This window comes from Lynx rufus, unplaced genomic scaffold, assembly GCF_022079265.1.
Source record: "Lynx rufus isolate CCGP_SWC_20201006 ecotype Redwood Valley unplaced genomic scaffold, mLynRuf1.p SCAF_21, whole genome shotgun sequence".
NCBI lineage: Eukaryota > Metazoa > Chordata > Mammalia > Carnivora > Felidae > Lynx > Lynx rufus.
Genome location: NW_025814836.1, coordinates 22,537,283 through 22,552,602, shown reverse-complemented (window position 1 = coordinate 22,552,602; position 15,320 = coordinate 22,537,283). Strand labels below are relative to the sequence as shown.

General features: G+C 55.6%; 1 protein-coding gene across 1 annotated transcript; it reads left to right on the top strand.

The window, feature by feature from the left end:
- The first annotated feature begins 3,977 nt into the window (after positions 1-3,977).
- On the top strand, positions 3,978-15,053 carry PLIN1 (perilipin 1). Its single transcript, XM_047086815.1, has 8 exons — positions 3,978-4,025; positions 7,046-7,250; positions 8,967-9,049; positions 10,363-10,627; positions 10,956-11,128; positions 12,825-13,013; positions 13,446-13,691; positions 14,694-15,053. Exons 1-8 carry the CDS (start codon positions 3,978-3,980, stop codon positions 15,051-15,053), a joined length of 1,569 nt encoding a protein of 522 aa, XP_046942771.1.
- Positions 15,054-15,320: the final 267 nt, after the last annotated feature.

Genomic DNA, 15,320 nt, shown 5'->3' with positions numbered 1-15,320 from the left:
GAGATAGCAAAATAGGATGCCATCAGGCAGGAGGCCGGTGTCAGTCCTGCCAGTAAAGCCGTTTCACTTACCTGAACGGAAATGAGAAAAGAAACGTGCACTAAATCTCCCAGGAATGTGAATGAGATTCTTAAAAACTAGACTCCGGTCCTTGGCTCTCTCATTTTTAAAGTGATTGATCAAGATAACGGGATTTGAGAAGACACTCGGGGAATTTTAAGAGAAATGAAAGCTGCTAGGTCAGGGCAAGTAAAAAGTTTAAGTAACCAATTCTACTTTGTCCAGATCCTTTGCTGTCATAGATTAATTATGTCTAATAAATTGCTAGACAAAACAGACTCCTGACTCTGTGAATGTGTTCTGGGAATGAGGAAGAGCGAAAAGAAAGCCAATCCAGAGACGATCAGAGTGGACACGGTAGAGAGGGCTCCGCTACAAGGAGCTCCCGCCTGGAAGGTCCAGGCTGAGGAGGAGGGTGAAGAACGACTTAGGTTGGAACGTCTGGGTTGAAAGACCACTAGGATGATCTCCTCTGGGAGAGGGTCTTCTGGACCAGCTCTGCCGGGTGGTGGTCTGGCTTCTGCCTGGAGAAGTGGGCCTCGAATCTGCGGTCGCCTGTCGCAGTGGCGTCCTGCTTGCTGCTTTTGTCCTCTGCACTTTAGCGTGAGCGATGGGGAGTTTGGGAAATACCGTCTCTTCTAGAAAGTGTGAAAACCCGAATGGTACCCCAGAACCTCCCTCTCTGCATGTTTCTTGCTTCTAACTAACCATCCCCACCTCCAAGCCTCCACATTCACGAGGGATTCTGAAGACCAGAGACATTCCTAATAGACGCACAGAACAACTGAACATTGTTCCCTGAGAATTAGCTCAACGACGAATGTCTGAACACCATGCTTAGTTTGGGGATCCACTTGTGCACAAGAGGGCCAAGGCCCCTATGTTCATGTCGGGGGGTGAGGGGGCAGGTGGGGGTGGAGGAGGAAAGGAAATAAACCTGCGTCTTCAAGCTGTGGCTGGAAGATGGACTGCTCCTGGGGGACCGTCCTAGGCCCTTTCACCACTTCTCCCCTCTCACCCACATTCCGCACTCCCGGCCGAGGCGGCCAAAGGACCGGCTTTGTCAGCAGAGCTTGCAGGCACAGAGCCCGGTACTCTCTGGCCCAGAGCCACCGCTCCAAAGCCCTGCAACTGCCCTTTGGCCCAGTTTGCTCTCCAGACACAGCCTCATGGATGAATTGCCCTGAACCTTGAGGCGAGGTTTTTAAATGCTTCCATTTTTAAATGCTTCCTTTCCTCCATCACTGTCTTCTATTTTAAAAGCCCCAGTCGGGGGGCACCTGGGTGGCTCAGTCGGTTAAGTGACTCTTGATCTCAGCTCAGGTCATGATCTCATGGTCAAGAGATCGAGCCCTGCCTCAGGCTCTGCACTGATAACTGCTGATAGCTCAAAGCCTGCTTGGGAGTCTCTCCCATCCTCTCTCTCTGCCCCTCCCCCCCCCCAAATAAATAAACATTAAAAAATAAGGGTTCCTGGGTGGCCCTTTTGGTTAAGCGTTCGACTTCAGCTCAGGTCATGATCTCACAGTTCGTGAGTTCGAGCCCCACTTTGGGCTGTCTGCTGTCAGCGCGGAACTCGCTTTGGATCCTCCGCCTCCCTCTCTGCCCCTTCCCTGTGTTCTCTCGCTCTCTGTCTCAAAAATAAGTTTTAAAACATGATGTAAAAAAATTAAATATAGAAGTCCCAGTCAAATCAATAAGTACTGAACATACCACATATTTATTACTCCTTTTGGAGGCTCCCTGCGTGACTCTTTCCTCCCTTTCCTGACCTCTCATTCCCTGCTTTATTATATCACAGATACAGAATTGATGACCAATGGAGAAAGCTCCATTTCTCCTCACCTCCTGCCCTTCTCTGGTTGCCCACAGCATACAGCTTAGCCGAGAGTCCTCAACAGAGATAATTCTACGAACAATAAGGAAAATAAGTTTGTACTACCCCCATTATTCATCTTATTATTTTTAAGTAAGCTCTAAGCCCAACAGTGGGGTTGAAACCAGTATCCTGAGATCAAGAGTTGCATGCTCTACTAACTGAGCCAGCCAGGAATCCCCCCACCGCCACCAATATCCATTTTAAGAGGCCCTTAGATAATCTGAAAACTGGCTTCCACCATACTCTGTCGTCTTTGAAGCCAGGAGCTAGAACTTGGGCCCCCGGCTGGTTGGTACTAAGGAAGGGATGAGAGGTGATAGTTCTTGGTTGTTTGCATGCTTCAGTAAGTCAGAGGATCCTGGCCAACACTGTTTCAGACTCGGCAAAATCCAGTTAGCTCTCCCACGGCATATTCTGGTGGCATCTTAGACCGGGTGGAGTTCAATAAACTTCCTTGAAATCTAGGAATTTACAGAGGTTGAAACTGCTTCCTCAAGGGCTAGATTGTCAAAGAGTCAACCCCCAGCTCTGGTCCTCTTCTTGAGAGTAATGTATCAGAGAGAGAGTAGTACATTTGGGTGAGCGCTGTTCCTGCGTAGGTTTAAATCTTACTGTTCAAAATTCACTCTTGTAAATAATAAGGGATGAGGGAAGTGGGTTGAAAACAGTCCCACAGCACACTCTGAAAAAGGAACCAAAGACTATAGAACTTTAGAATTCATGAGTTTAATGACCTATTCCAACACCTTCTTTCTGGAAGACAGGTGGTTTTTTTGTTGTTGTTTGTTTTGAGAACCGGGGGCCAGAAATGTGTTACAGAATGGATTTTTCATGGCTCTGGAATAATAACGCCTCGGCCTGGATTTCCATCAGCTCTGCAGTCCACCTCCTAGTTGGCCGTATCTCCTTACAGAAGTTAGGGTACGTTCAGGGGGCCCTGGCTCAAATAACCATGACAACCGGCTGACCCAACGTTCTCTTCCTCTCTGCCCTCCTCCGGCTGGGAGGTGTTAGTAGCATTGCCCAAGGCTTCTCTGGAGCAGCTGGAAGGGTTTCTTCTGCGGAGACACTCAGAAGCCTGGGCTCTGTGGGATCGAGGCAGCATCTGCTAGCGTGAGTGCAGGGGCCCAGGAACATCTGCCTTACCTGCTTTGTTTCCGAGAGTTAAAGGAAAGAAGCTGAGGGTAAGGGTGTCCTGAGAATTTTACTGAAGATGAAGAGGCCTGCAGGGAAACCACTGAGGGAGAGATTACTCAAGGTGAATGACCAAGAGTGTAGGATAGATGTCCTGGCGCCCTAGCTTTTCCAGAACGCAGCTGAAATAGCTGGTTGTAAGAGTGACTGCTTTCTTAGTTGAGCATTCAGGGAAGGACCGGCAGATACGCTTGCTTAAAAAGAACAGAATTAAAGCCGAACTTTTTCACCAAAAAAAAAAAGACTAAACCTGAAACTTATTCTTTCAGTCTCTTTTGGTTTTTGTTTTTTTTTTTTTCTTCAACGTTTATTTATTTTTGGGACAGAGAGAGACAGAGCATGAACGGGGGAGGGGCAGAGAGAGAGGGAGACACAGAATCGGAGGCAGGCTCCAGGCTCTGAGCCGTCAGCCCAGAGCCCAAGGCGGGGCTCGAACCCCCGGACCGCGAGATCGTGACCTGGCTGAAGTCGGACGCTTAACCGACTGCGCCACCCAGGCGCCCCACTTTCAGTCTCTTTTGGATCTTCATCTGGGAGCCTCTTCATCTAAAACCTCTTACCTCGTAAAGCTACCCTTATTTCTCATTTCTTACCCTGAACCCTTGTAAGAAACATCAGTCTTGACAAGTAGGCTGTGGGGCAGCTCCTCCCAGTGGGACTCCAGGGAGGGGCCGCTAGTCCTTGACATTCACCCTCCAACCAGATGCCTTCTGTTGAGGGAGCTGGAGCCCCTAGGCAGCCTGGGCCTCGCCAGTGGTCATGAGAGGTAGGGGACTGACCCTGCAAGTGTCAAGCTGAGAGCTTTCTCATGGACCTGGCACTCTGCTTTGCAGCTTGAAGAGCTATGACGGCCATCAACAAGGGCCCAGCCTTGCCGGATGGAGACCTCCCCGTAAGTAACTTGGGCCTTTATGAGAAGGGAGGAGGGGACCACTGAGTGGGGGAGGGAGGACAGGTTCAGGGGATTTAGGACAAGATCTGTCTCGATTATACTCACCTTTCATTGACCATTATGTCTTCATTATTCTCGCCCTCACTGCCTTTTGCAGTGGGCTCTTAGAGGAGGGGGCGGGGGAGTGCCTAATGAAAACTAAACACCTCGGAGGAAAGGACAGAAATATTGGCTGAGAGGGAAAGAAAGGAGGGGGAAGGGAGCTACTTACTGAGTTCTAAACCCTGATGCAAAAGCCCCTGCTTTGTCCACCCAGGTGGGGTGTCGTTTGAGGCGCTGAGCCGCTGTATTCTGTAACTCTGGGGCGTTGTGTGTGTTCTGTGCGAATGGCACCTCTCCGAGTTACACACGGCACAGCTTGTTGCTGCGTATGGGAAGGGGGTCGAGGAACGGTGTTTCCAGAGTTGTGTGTCTAGGCTGGTTTTCTCTGCGACTCGGAGCGGATTGACACCTTCAGGCGTACCTGATGCCTCCGTGCAGGGCCTCTCCGATTTAGGCACAGTTCAAAGAGTCAATGAAGCTTACAAATTATGCACCCCTATACTGCCCATCTTGTCCCCAATTAGGGGACCTAATTTAAACTAACCTTTGCATTTAGAATCACCATGTTAAATTTTAATAACTATTTTTTTTTCAACGTTTATTTATTTTTGGGACAGAGAGAGACAGAGCATGAACGGGGGAGGGGCAGAGAGAGAGGGAGACACAGAATCGGAAACAGGCTCCAGGCTCCGAGCCATCAGCCCAGAGCCCGACGCGGGGCTCGAACTCACGGACCACGAGATCGTGACCTGGCTGAAGTCAGACGCTTAACCGACTGCGCCACCCAGGCGCCCCAAGAATCACCATGTTAAATTTTATATCCAATCACAGAATATAGGGGCACTTGGGTGGCTCAGGTCATTAAGCTTCCGACTTGAGCTCAGGTCATGGTCTCTTAGTTCGTGAGTTCGAGCCCCGCGTCGGGCTCTGTGCTGACAGCCCAGAGCCTGGAGCCTGCTTCAGTTTCTGTGTCTCCCTCTCTCTCTGCCCCTTTCCCATTCACGTCCTGTCTCTCTCTCTCTCTCTCTGCAAAACGAATGGGTGTAAAATAAATAAATAAATAAATAAATAAATAAATCCTAGAATACAGAGGCATAAAATGAACAAGTGCATAGGGTCGGGATCAACCCTCTTTGGCTCTGCCTACAACAACCTCCGAAGAGTCTGTCCAAGTATTAAAATATTCTCGTTTGCAGTCGTAATCTTTGTCTAGTTCAAATTTCAAACTCGCCTGCAAAATGAAAGCTAAAATGCCATGGCCTGCTGTTCTGAGTCTCCTTGATGGGTCTTCTACCTCAGCCTACAAATAGAGAGGCCAGGTCCTCTCCTCCAGAGCAGAACCCTGTAACAGGGACACATCCCGACTGCAGAGAGAGCCCCCCGCGCCTGAGTCAGACGGGGGAGCTTTCTCTTTTCACTTCCTATGTGGCGGTTTCTGAGCATTCCTGCGAGCGGACAGAAGCAGAGAATACCCCTCACTAGCTGCCACGGCCACTCATCAATCCCGTGGCCGGTCTGGCCTCATCCACACGCTCACTCACTCCTCCGCCTTGCGATATTTTGAAGCAAATCACAGGCCATTTCAGGCCTCAGTTGCAATCCTGACTCTGCCACTTACTAGCTGTGTGATCTCGGGTAAGTCACTTCATATCTCTGAGTGTTTGTGTCCTCGCAGGCAAAGTGCTAGACCTCAGAGCGTCGCTGTTAGAATTCAGTGAGGTCTTGTCACCAAAGCACCCTGATCTGTGCCTGGGGTATAATGGCACTGAGGAGACGTTCCCTTGTGCATGACTGGAGTCCACATTCTTTCAAACACCTGTGTTTGTTCACTGAGAGTCCCAGGCGACCTCCAGTTTAATTCGGTGTAGGTGACTGCTGCTTAGGTGAAACACATTAGTAAGAACATGGCTCCCCGATAACAAGAAGTGACAGTTTCACTATACCCCATGTGCTCAGACCACATCTGGAATGCTGTCTTCCAAGTGTGAGTGCATATATTGAAGGAAAGCAGCACTAAACTGTAGCAGGTCCAGAGGGGACCAGCAGACCAGGGTGGTAAGCTAAGTTAGGATCTGGAGCTATTGAGCACAGAGGAGGGACCACTAAAGGCAGACATATATATTGCCTTCAAATATGTGAAGGGTCAGCCCATGAATGATGAAATAGGTTTGTTCAGTGTTGTTCCAGAGGACAGAGGGTGGAGCAGTGGGTGAAGGCACATTGTAGCTCAGCACTGGCTGTCCAACAAGGGCCACGGCCACTGTAGGAGGGGCAAGACCCATCCAAGGAGACATCTAGATACAAGTCTGCCAGAGAGGCTATGGGAAGGAGGCATTTTTGCTGCAGAAGCTCCCGGAGATCTGAACTTCCGTGATTCCGATCTAAACTCACCCCTTCTAGGCATAGCCCTGGCTGATTCATTTATTCAGCCAACATTACCGCGCAGGTTTTAGGCTAGGCACTGGAGATGCAAAGAGGACGGTTGGCCGGGAGAGAGACAGGTACACACATGATCGCAGCACCATGTGATGCGTGTGGAGACAAGCCAGGAGGGAGTGGAAGCTTCTGACGTGATGGAAGAGGGTCAGAAGCCTCACAGAACCAGTGAGCCTCAGGCCGTGTCTTGAGGGAGTGGCATTTTGCCCGACAGAAAGGGGCATGGGAGGGCAGGGGGAGAGTGCCCAAGGGGGGGACTGGCATGCGGAGGCCGGGAGGCCACGTCCCAGCAGCTCTCCAGAACCTGGATTGTGGCCAGGAGAGCGGAGCAGCCTGGCTCTTGTGTTCCCCCTCTGGCCCGGGTTCCTCCTGGGTCGCTTGGACCCCGGCTAGCCTCACCGGTGGGCGCCGTGACCCTGGGCTGCCTTCCCGAGAGGCACGAGAGGGCAGAGGGACAACTCGGTTGCCTTCTCTTCTTCCAGGAGCAGGAGAACGTCCTGCAACGGGTCCTGCAGCTGCCGGTGGTGAGCGGCACTTGCGAGTGCTTCCAGAAGACCTACACCAGCACCAAGGAAGCCTACCCCCTGGTGGCCTCTGTGTGCAATGCCTACGAGAAGGGTGTGCAGGGCGCCAGCAGCCTGGCGGCCTGGAGCATGGAGCCCGTGGTCCGCAGGCTGTCCACCCAGTGTGAGTCTTCGTGGCCCTTGCAGGCCACCATCCGTCAGTCTGTCCGATCGATAGCTCGCTTGTCCATCTGCCGATATGTCTGTGCACCTTCTTGTCTGTCTGACCGCCTTTCTAACCACCTACATCCCATTACACAGATCATGCAGACATAGATATAGCTACAGATATGGACATACATCTCTTCTCGTCCTTACATGTCTCGTCTATCACAAGTTGGCATATTCCTGGGATCACATGATAGGCCAGAGAGTTGGCAGGGGAGGGAATGGGCAGAGCCGTGTGGGCAGTGGTGGGAGTGAAGCCTGTGGTAGACCAGACACCCAGTTTGGCCCCAAATCTGGCGGCAGCAGGAACTTGTAGAGTCTGACACATAGGCAGGGTCCCTAGGTGCTAGGGCTGGCCCGGCAGGGCCTCGGGAGCGGGGTTACAGGAAGCTCTCCGGGCCCAGGAGCTGATGGGACCAGCCGGTGACAGTCCATGTGGCCCCTGCTATCAGACCCCCCCTGTTCAAATTGTCCTGCCTTATTTGTAAATACAGTCTCCAAAGCAAGGCGCCCTCTCTCTCTCTCTCTCTCTCTTGCTCTCTCTGTCTCTCTTTTTATTCCAGCATGGTTAACATACAGTGTTATGTTAGTTTCAGGTGTACAATGTAGTGATTCACTAATTCCATACATCACCCGCTGCTCATCACAACATCCAAAGCAGGGCTCTTGACAGGGCTGAGGGAAATCCCAGCAGCACCAAGAAGTCTAGGACCTTCCACCATCCTGATTAGAGAATTATGGGTGTCTGAGGATTCTGCCCTGGGCCAGCAGCCTCCCTGCCTACAAACTCTTCAAACAATTTCCCTGGGTCTCATTTCACCCAATCAGAAGATGGCCAAGTCATCTGGGTTCTCTGCTGCTTGAGAATTTTGTGAAGAAATGTCACCTATCTGGAGAAAGCATATGTGAAAGATTATGTGAGAGAATATAGAACCCGTCTCCACGGTCACGACTGCAGGGCTACGTCTTCAGCAGCCCCTGGGCAGTAATCTCCTAGAAGCATTTGCGTCCCCTGGGACTTGCCCTGCTCTCTGGGGACAATTCCTTTCTCTTCCCTGTGACCCTCTTCCCGCTGCTGATCATCTTCCTCCTAGAGGTCAGAAGGAAGGGCAAGGACCGTCTGGGGCCTGGGCTGGCCGTGGCTAGGAGTCGGTCACCTCCAGAACTAAGCCGTGCCCGCCCTACTCCCACCAAGGCCCCCGGAGGGCCCTACTGCCCCTGCTCACACGACTTCACTCTCCTCCTTCGTGCCCACCCAGAGTTCACCCAGAGAGGGGAGGGAGGGCAGGGAGGGAGAGCCCAGTATTTGTTGGTGATTCACAGAGTTTCTGCCAGTTCCTCCTGCAAGGTAGGGTCCATTAACCCACGTCTTACGAATGACGAACCGGAGGCTCGGGCAGGTTGTGACTCCCCCGAGGCCACACTTTGCAGGTGCAGACTCTGGGCTTTGAGTGTAGACCTGCCTGACTCCAGAGTTCCTACACAGAGGGAAGACACGGGCCTGGCCTCCAGGAGTTACCGCGGACTGGAGGGGCTGCAGGGGAGCCCCAGGTTCCCAGATGCGCTGGAGGCAGCAGGGCTGGGGGTTTTGAAGGCTCTGAGGCACCTTCCCTGGCACGGAGGCCACTGCTAGGTTCTCACGGCTCACCCCACCATGGCCCTTCACTTCCAGTCACAGCGGCCAACGAGCTGGCCTGCCGAGGCCTGGACCACCTGGAGGAAAAGATCCCAGCCCTCCAGTACCCTCCTGAAAAGGTGAGCCCCTTTCCTCTTCCGGAATGTGCCCCGTGTTCAGTTGTCCCGCCCCTCAGGAGGAGAGGGCACAGGCTGACGATCCATGACTGTCAGTCTTTCATTTCTGTGGTAGGCGCCCTTCCAGCTTGGGGGTGGTTGCCGGCTCCTAAGTCCACACAGCAGGCTTCCTCCTCTCCCTGTGGTGCCAAATGAAGGCAGCCTTTCTGGAAAGCAGGCCCCGCCCAGGGGCAAACTCAAACAGGAGCTTGGGGCGGGTCTCACTGCTTCGGATCCCACCACCCCCCCTGCCCTGCCCCACGTCACCTGGTGGGCCCGCACTGGGCCACTTGCTAACTATAGTCTCCTAACATCCTGGGCCACACTCATCAGATCCCGGGACTGCAGTCCCATGTCCTCAAGATCCAGCCCTTTATGGACCATGAGACTGAAAAGGTCACTTTACCTAGATACACGTGCATTGGGCCTTTGCTAGGTAAGGGCTTTGGGGATAAGCTCCCTCCCACTGACCAACTATCTACTCATCCCACAACTATTTCCTGAGCCCTACCCTGTGCCAGGGGCCGTGATGCGATTTGTGGAGCCCTCCCATTTAATGCTCTTGACAGCCCTCTGGGACAGGGCAGGGATCCCCATTTTACAGGTGAGAAAGCTAGTGACTTTTCCCTGGCCGCACAGCCGTAAGTGGAGGCCACGTGAGAGCGGGTCTGCTTGGCTCGGAGGCCTGTGCTCTTCACATCTTTCCGGATAAAGGGCACCTTTGTCCCAAAAGGGCTCCCAGGCTAATAGGAGAGAAAGATCAATTATTTCGGTACAGAACTGGTAGGGTGAACAGCCGCATCTCTGAGTCAATATAAACACAGGTGGGAATGTGAGCGGTGTTCTGGGGGAAGAACAGAGAAGGCATTAAAGGAGTTTGGGAGTGGAGGTGCCTTGTGTACATGAGAATCTCAAGACGGGTGTCATCAAGGAGGTGGCCTCTGTGGGGGAAGGATGGTGAGGATCTTGACAGGCGGAAGTAGGGTGCGAAGCAGCCAGGAGATCCATGCACAGGGAGAACTGGAGCTCTTCCCCTTTAAAGCCCAGCGTAATCAAGAGGCCCAGATATTGGTGCCAGTCCCCGGGGCCTTTATTTTCTAAGTAAGCTCAACGCCCAGCGTGGGGATTGAACTCACAAGCTTGACATCAAGAGTCAGACGCTCTATCGACTAAGCCAGTCAGGCGCCCCTCGCTTGGGCCTTTGATTGAGGCCTTCCTGGGAGCTGGGCTCAGGGCTACCAGACCCACAGGCCTGACCCCCCCCCCCTTTCCCACAGATCGCCTCTGAGCTGAAGGACACCATCTCAACCCGCCTTCGCAGTGCCAGGAATAGCATCAGCGTTCCCATTGCCAGCACTTCGGACAAGGTCCTGGGGGCCGCGCTGGCCAGCTGCGAGCTCGCCTGGGGGGTGGCCAAAGACACTGTTGAGTATGCTGCCAACACCCGAGCCGGCCGGCTGGCCTCCGGAGGGGCCGACCTGGCCCTGGGTGGCGTCGAGAAGGTGGTAGAGTACCTCCTCCCTTCCGCCAAGGAAGAGTCAGGTATCTATCGTCAGGGGGGCTGGCAGACCTCCCCACCCCCCCCCCCGGGAAGGGAGGCGCCTACCCATGCTGCCTGGGAATTAGCAACAGGCAGCCAGGACTCACCCAGCCACTGCTCTGGAACAGGGAAGGTCCGGCGAGATACTTAGATGGAGTCATCCTAATATAGCCTCCTCTCCCCATTTGTAAGTGGGGCAAGTGAGTGACCCGAGTCACAAGGTCACCGCTTTCCACAAGGGTGACCGCTTTCCAACCCTAGTCAGAGGCCCAGCTTCCCTAGCCCGTCTCTGATCAGCTTTCCTCTCTTTTACCCCCAAATCCAACCCAGCCCCTGCCGCAGGACACGAGCAGGCCCAGAAGCCTCCCAAAGGCAAGCCGAGCCTCCTGAGCAGGGTTGGGGCCCTGGCCAACACCCTGTCCCGACACACCTTCCAGACCACAGCCCGTGCGCTGAAGCAGGGCCACGCCCTGGCCATGTGGATCCCAGGTGTGGCGCCCCTGGTGAGTGTCTGCCCTGATCTGGCTGACCCCCCAGCCTGGGTCCCTCCCACCCGACTCCACCTCTGGTCCTAAGAACATTCCCTCCTCCAGCCTGGCCTGGGACTTTTGGTCTAAGGACAAGAGGCCTTAAGGCGGTTGAGGGCCGGTCCTCTGGCTGCAAGGGGAAAGAAAGGACAGGACATGAACCAAGGGCAAGCCTGCCTTGCTAGGGTGTCTCTCCCTGTCCCTCTGAGTCCCCCCCTCCAAATTCATCCTCCTAGGGGGCCTCCTGCCGTGGGCCCTCCTGCCTATGAGGGAGCAGAGGCCCCCGGCTGCTATCCAGACACTAGGGAGTGTCCCCTGTAAATAATCCAGGCCCCAAGCTCCTTCTGTTGGGGAGAGAGCCCTGGCCAGGCTGCATCCCTGACCGCCCCAGATTTCAAAATTTCCTTTCCAGAGGCTTCTCATTTGCATTCTACTTGCCCCTAAGGCAAAGCCTCCTTTTCTAGGTGCACGTAGGGCTATCTCCCCACCATACCCCCCTCCACCTCTGTGTATTTTAGCAGAGATAGACTGCATTTTTTCGTAAGAAACAAAGACCAAATAGAGGAAAATAAAGGAAACACAAACAACATTACAGCATAAAGGTCAGCAAACAAAAGAGCCATTTCTGAGCCATCATTTGGGTGACACTTTTAAAAGCTCATCGGCCCTGGATCATCCATTCAAGCTAATGTTTGCTGAGAACGTGCTGTGCGCCAGCTTCTGTGGCTCCAGTAGGGATACAGGACTGGTAGTTCCCTTCTGTCCCCTGTACTGGGGGGTCATTTCCCAGTGGGGGCTGAGACGGACCCGTGTGCCAGCCTTATGTGTAGTCGGGAGACCCTACCGTACCGTGCAACCTCAGGCACCCTGTTCACGTAAGACATACCGGTGTCCCCTGGAGTTGAATAATAAATGTTTGTGGAGCTCCCTAGGGTCCAGAGTGAGCCAAGCTGTGCCTCAAGGGGACACTAGCCCACCTGCCCAAGTCTGTTTCCGCCCATGGGACACTGTGGCCCTGTTGATTTTTTCACTCTTTAAAGATCTCCAAGCAGTAGCTGCTAAAGCTAAACACACATACCCCCTAAGACCCATCGATTCGACCCACCAGCAGCGAGAGCTTATGTCCCCCAAAAGACACATCGAAGTGTTCCTATCAGGCTTTATCCTCAGCCAAGAACTGGTAACAGCACAGAACGTCCATCAACAGCAGAATGTGTAAATTATGGCATGTGTACATGGACTTATCACAGGGAAGAGAAGGAGCTATTTTGAACGCGCAAGAGCACAGACGAATCTCACAACATGATGTTGAATAAAAAGCCATTCGTGAAAGAAAACACATTGGATGAGTCCATTTATATGAGGTTCAAAAATGGGCAAAACCAAGGCATGGTGGTAGAGGTCAAAATGTGGTCCCCCTGTGCCACCCACCCGCCTGCGTGGGTGGCACAGGGAGACCGGGGGGTTGAAAGGGGTCTGTGTCTTGATCTGTGGTAGTTACACAGGCGTGTGCTCAGGAAACCTCACAGAGCTGCACGTGAACGATGTGCGCACTCCAGGTACGGAAGTTATCCCTCAATGACAAGTTTTAGGAACAGTCTGCTGGGGCCTGACCCTGGGGGCGAGGGGGTCTGCCCCTGAATCCAGCAGCCCGCGGCCTTCCGTCCCTCAGAGCAGTCTGGCCCAGTGGGGCGCGTCCGCGGCCATGCAGGTGGTGTCCCGGCGGGAGAGTGAGGCGCGGGCGCCCTGGCTGCACGGGCTCACGGCCGCCCAGGAGGAGGACCACGAGGACCACACGGACACAGAGGGAGAGACGGAGGAGGAGGAGGAGTCCGACACCGAGGAGAACAAGCTCAGTGAGGTAAGGGGGCGAGAAGCTGAGTGGGACCAGGAGGCCTCCGGGTCCCGCGGCCCAGTGAGGGGACGAGAAGCAGAGGCACAGGGTGAAACAGGGTCTCTGCCCCCCTCCCACCCCAACCCCCCCCCCAGGGGCTCAGAGACGCAGTGCCTGCCTCCTGCACCGCTCCCCTCACCTGCACACAGCCTCTGTGCCCCTCCCTCAGCTGACCCGCACAGCAGGTGGGGAGACTACCAGACTCACTTTGCAAACGAAGAAGCGGGTTCAGAGAGGGGAAGTGACCTGCCCAAGGCCACACAGCTGGTGGCAGAGGCGAGCCTACGGCTGTTTCAGTTTGGTGTCCCCCGTTCTTTCCCTTCTAGCTCTGGGGGTGGTGGGGAGGGGGAGGGCCGGGGGGGCCGCTGCAGGAGGTGCTGACCTAGCTCTGGCCCGCAGGTAGCAGCCCTGCCCAGCCCACAAGGCCTCCTGGGCAGCGTGGCCCACACCATGCAGAAGGCCCTCCAGAGCACCATCTCGGCCGTGATGTGGGCGCCCGCGACTGTGCTGGGCTCGGCAGCCAGGATGCTGCACCTCCCCGGGGCCCCCGCTGTCTCCTCCGCCAAGGGGAGGGCCATGTCCCTGTCGGACGCCCTGAAGGGTGTCACTGACAACGTGGTGGACACGGTGGTACACTACGTGCCGGTGAGTCCCGCCCCAGGGGCCTGGAAAGGACGGACACAGCAGCTTTGACTCGGCTGCGGTGGCCTTCCCGTCCCCAATCTCCCTGGCGGTCCTCCGGATCCTCAGCGCCCCGGAAACGTTTTGACAAACTACGGCCTTGACTGGGGGCCCTCGCCAGCCCCAAGAGTATAGAGCCCATGACGCTGGCCTGAGACCTTTCCCCACATGCCCCCTTCCGACCATCAGCCTGGGGTTGCTGGTGGCCCAGCCCTCACCTCAGCAAGCGAGGGTGTGCTGCTTCCTGGGAAGGGGCTGGAGGGAGGTTTCCAGGGCACCCTGGGGGCTGGGCTACGTTCCAGGGCACAGTGGCCGGCCCATCCCAATCCTAGCACCTAGCAGCAACAGGAAAAACCAAGAGACACCAATACTGTCCCCTTGGGCGTCCCCGGGGCCCCTTCCCAGAGCAAGTTACAGGTTGTGTGGGCTCCGTGGCTGCCAGCCAGGCGCCGGGCCCCTCGGGGCTAGCAAGGCTTGGGGGGCAGGGGTCGCTGAGTCGCTCGCTTCTGACAGGCAGGCCAGGGGTCCCGGCAGCCAGCCTGTTCACCTTGGGCCCCAAACAGGGCCAGGCCTGGGCACCCTGACCCCGGTGGGGACAACGTGTGGGCCATGCTTAGTGCACAACTCCACCCCAAGGAAAGGTGGGAAAGCCACTCTCTTTCCACCGAGGGACCCTTGAGGGAGGCTCGAGGTGTCCAGAAACTGGGAGGAGGGGATGCCTGCTTTGCATAAGGGTCTGGCCTGTGGAGACCACTGGAGAGAGAGGGCAAGACATCACTGATCTCCCCTGCCCCCCCACCCCCGCCTGTGTCCCAGGGCACTAAAGGCTCAGTCCTACACTCCAGGCGGTGCCCTCCCCCTCGAAGGTCGCTCCTGGGAGGCGTGGATGCGAGGGTCCCAGAGAAGCGGTGGGCGGGAGGCGCAGGGATAGCGGCCAGGCCGGGGCCCTAACACGACTGCCTTCAGCTCCCCAGGCTGTCGCTGATGGAGCCCGAGAGTGAATTCCGGGACATCGATAACCCGCCTGCGGAGGCCGAGCGCCGGGAGGCGGAGCGCAGGGCGTCTGGGGCGCCGCCCGCGGGCCCGGAGCCCGCGCCGCGCCCCCCGCAGCCCCGCGGCAGCCTGCGGCCCGCGCGTAGTCCCGGGGCGCCCCCCGGCCCCGGGCAGGAGGACAGGGCGGACGCGCCCGCCGCGCCGCGCCCGGTCTTCCCGGCGGTGGCCCGCGAGAAGCCCGCGCGCAGGGTCAGCGACAGCTTCTTCCGGCCCAGCGTCATGGAGCCCATCCTGGGCCGCGCGCAGTACAGCCAACTGCGCAAGAAGAGCTGAGCCCCGCGCGTCCGTCCGCCCGGCCCCCGGCCCCGACGGCGGCGAGGCCCCCGCGGGCTCTCCAGCCAAGAGACAAAGCCCGCACTTCCGAGTGAGCGCAGACTTCTTCCAAGTGGGCCCCATTCCCGCGGCATCATCTTCCCAGCACCTTTTTGGGCTTAGCTGTCAGAACCTATTCTTAAGAAGCACCGGAGCAGCAGCTTGCTTTGCTTGTATGCCTTTTGTTTTTCGTTTTTCCAAAGGATTAATTGTCTGACTTGATGTCTC

Coding starts and splice junctions, on each gene's coding strand:
- PLIN1 (XM_047086815.1), top strand. CDS start 3,978: ATGACGGCCATCAACAAGGGCCCAGCCTTGCCGGATGGAGACCTCCCC. Junction 4,026..7,045: donor TGCCGGATGGAGACCTCCCC/GTAAGTAACTTG, acceptor CTCTTCTTCCAG/GAGCAGGAGAACGTCCTGCA. Junction 9,050..10,362: donor TCCAGTACCCTCCTGAAAAG/GTGAGCCCCTTT, acceptor CCTTTCCCACAG/ATCGCCTCTGAGCTGAAGGA.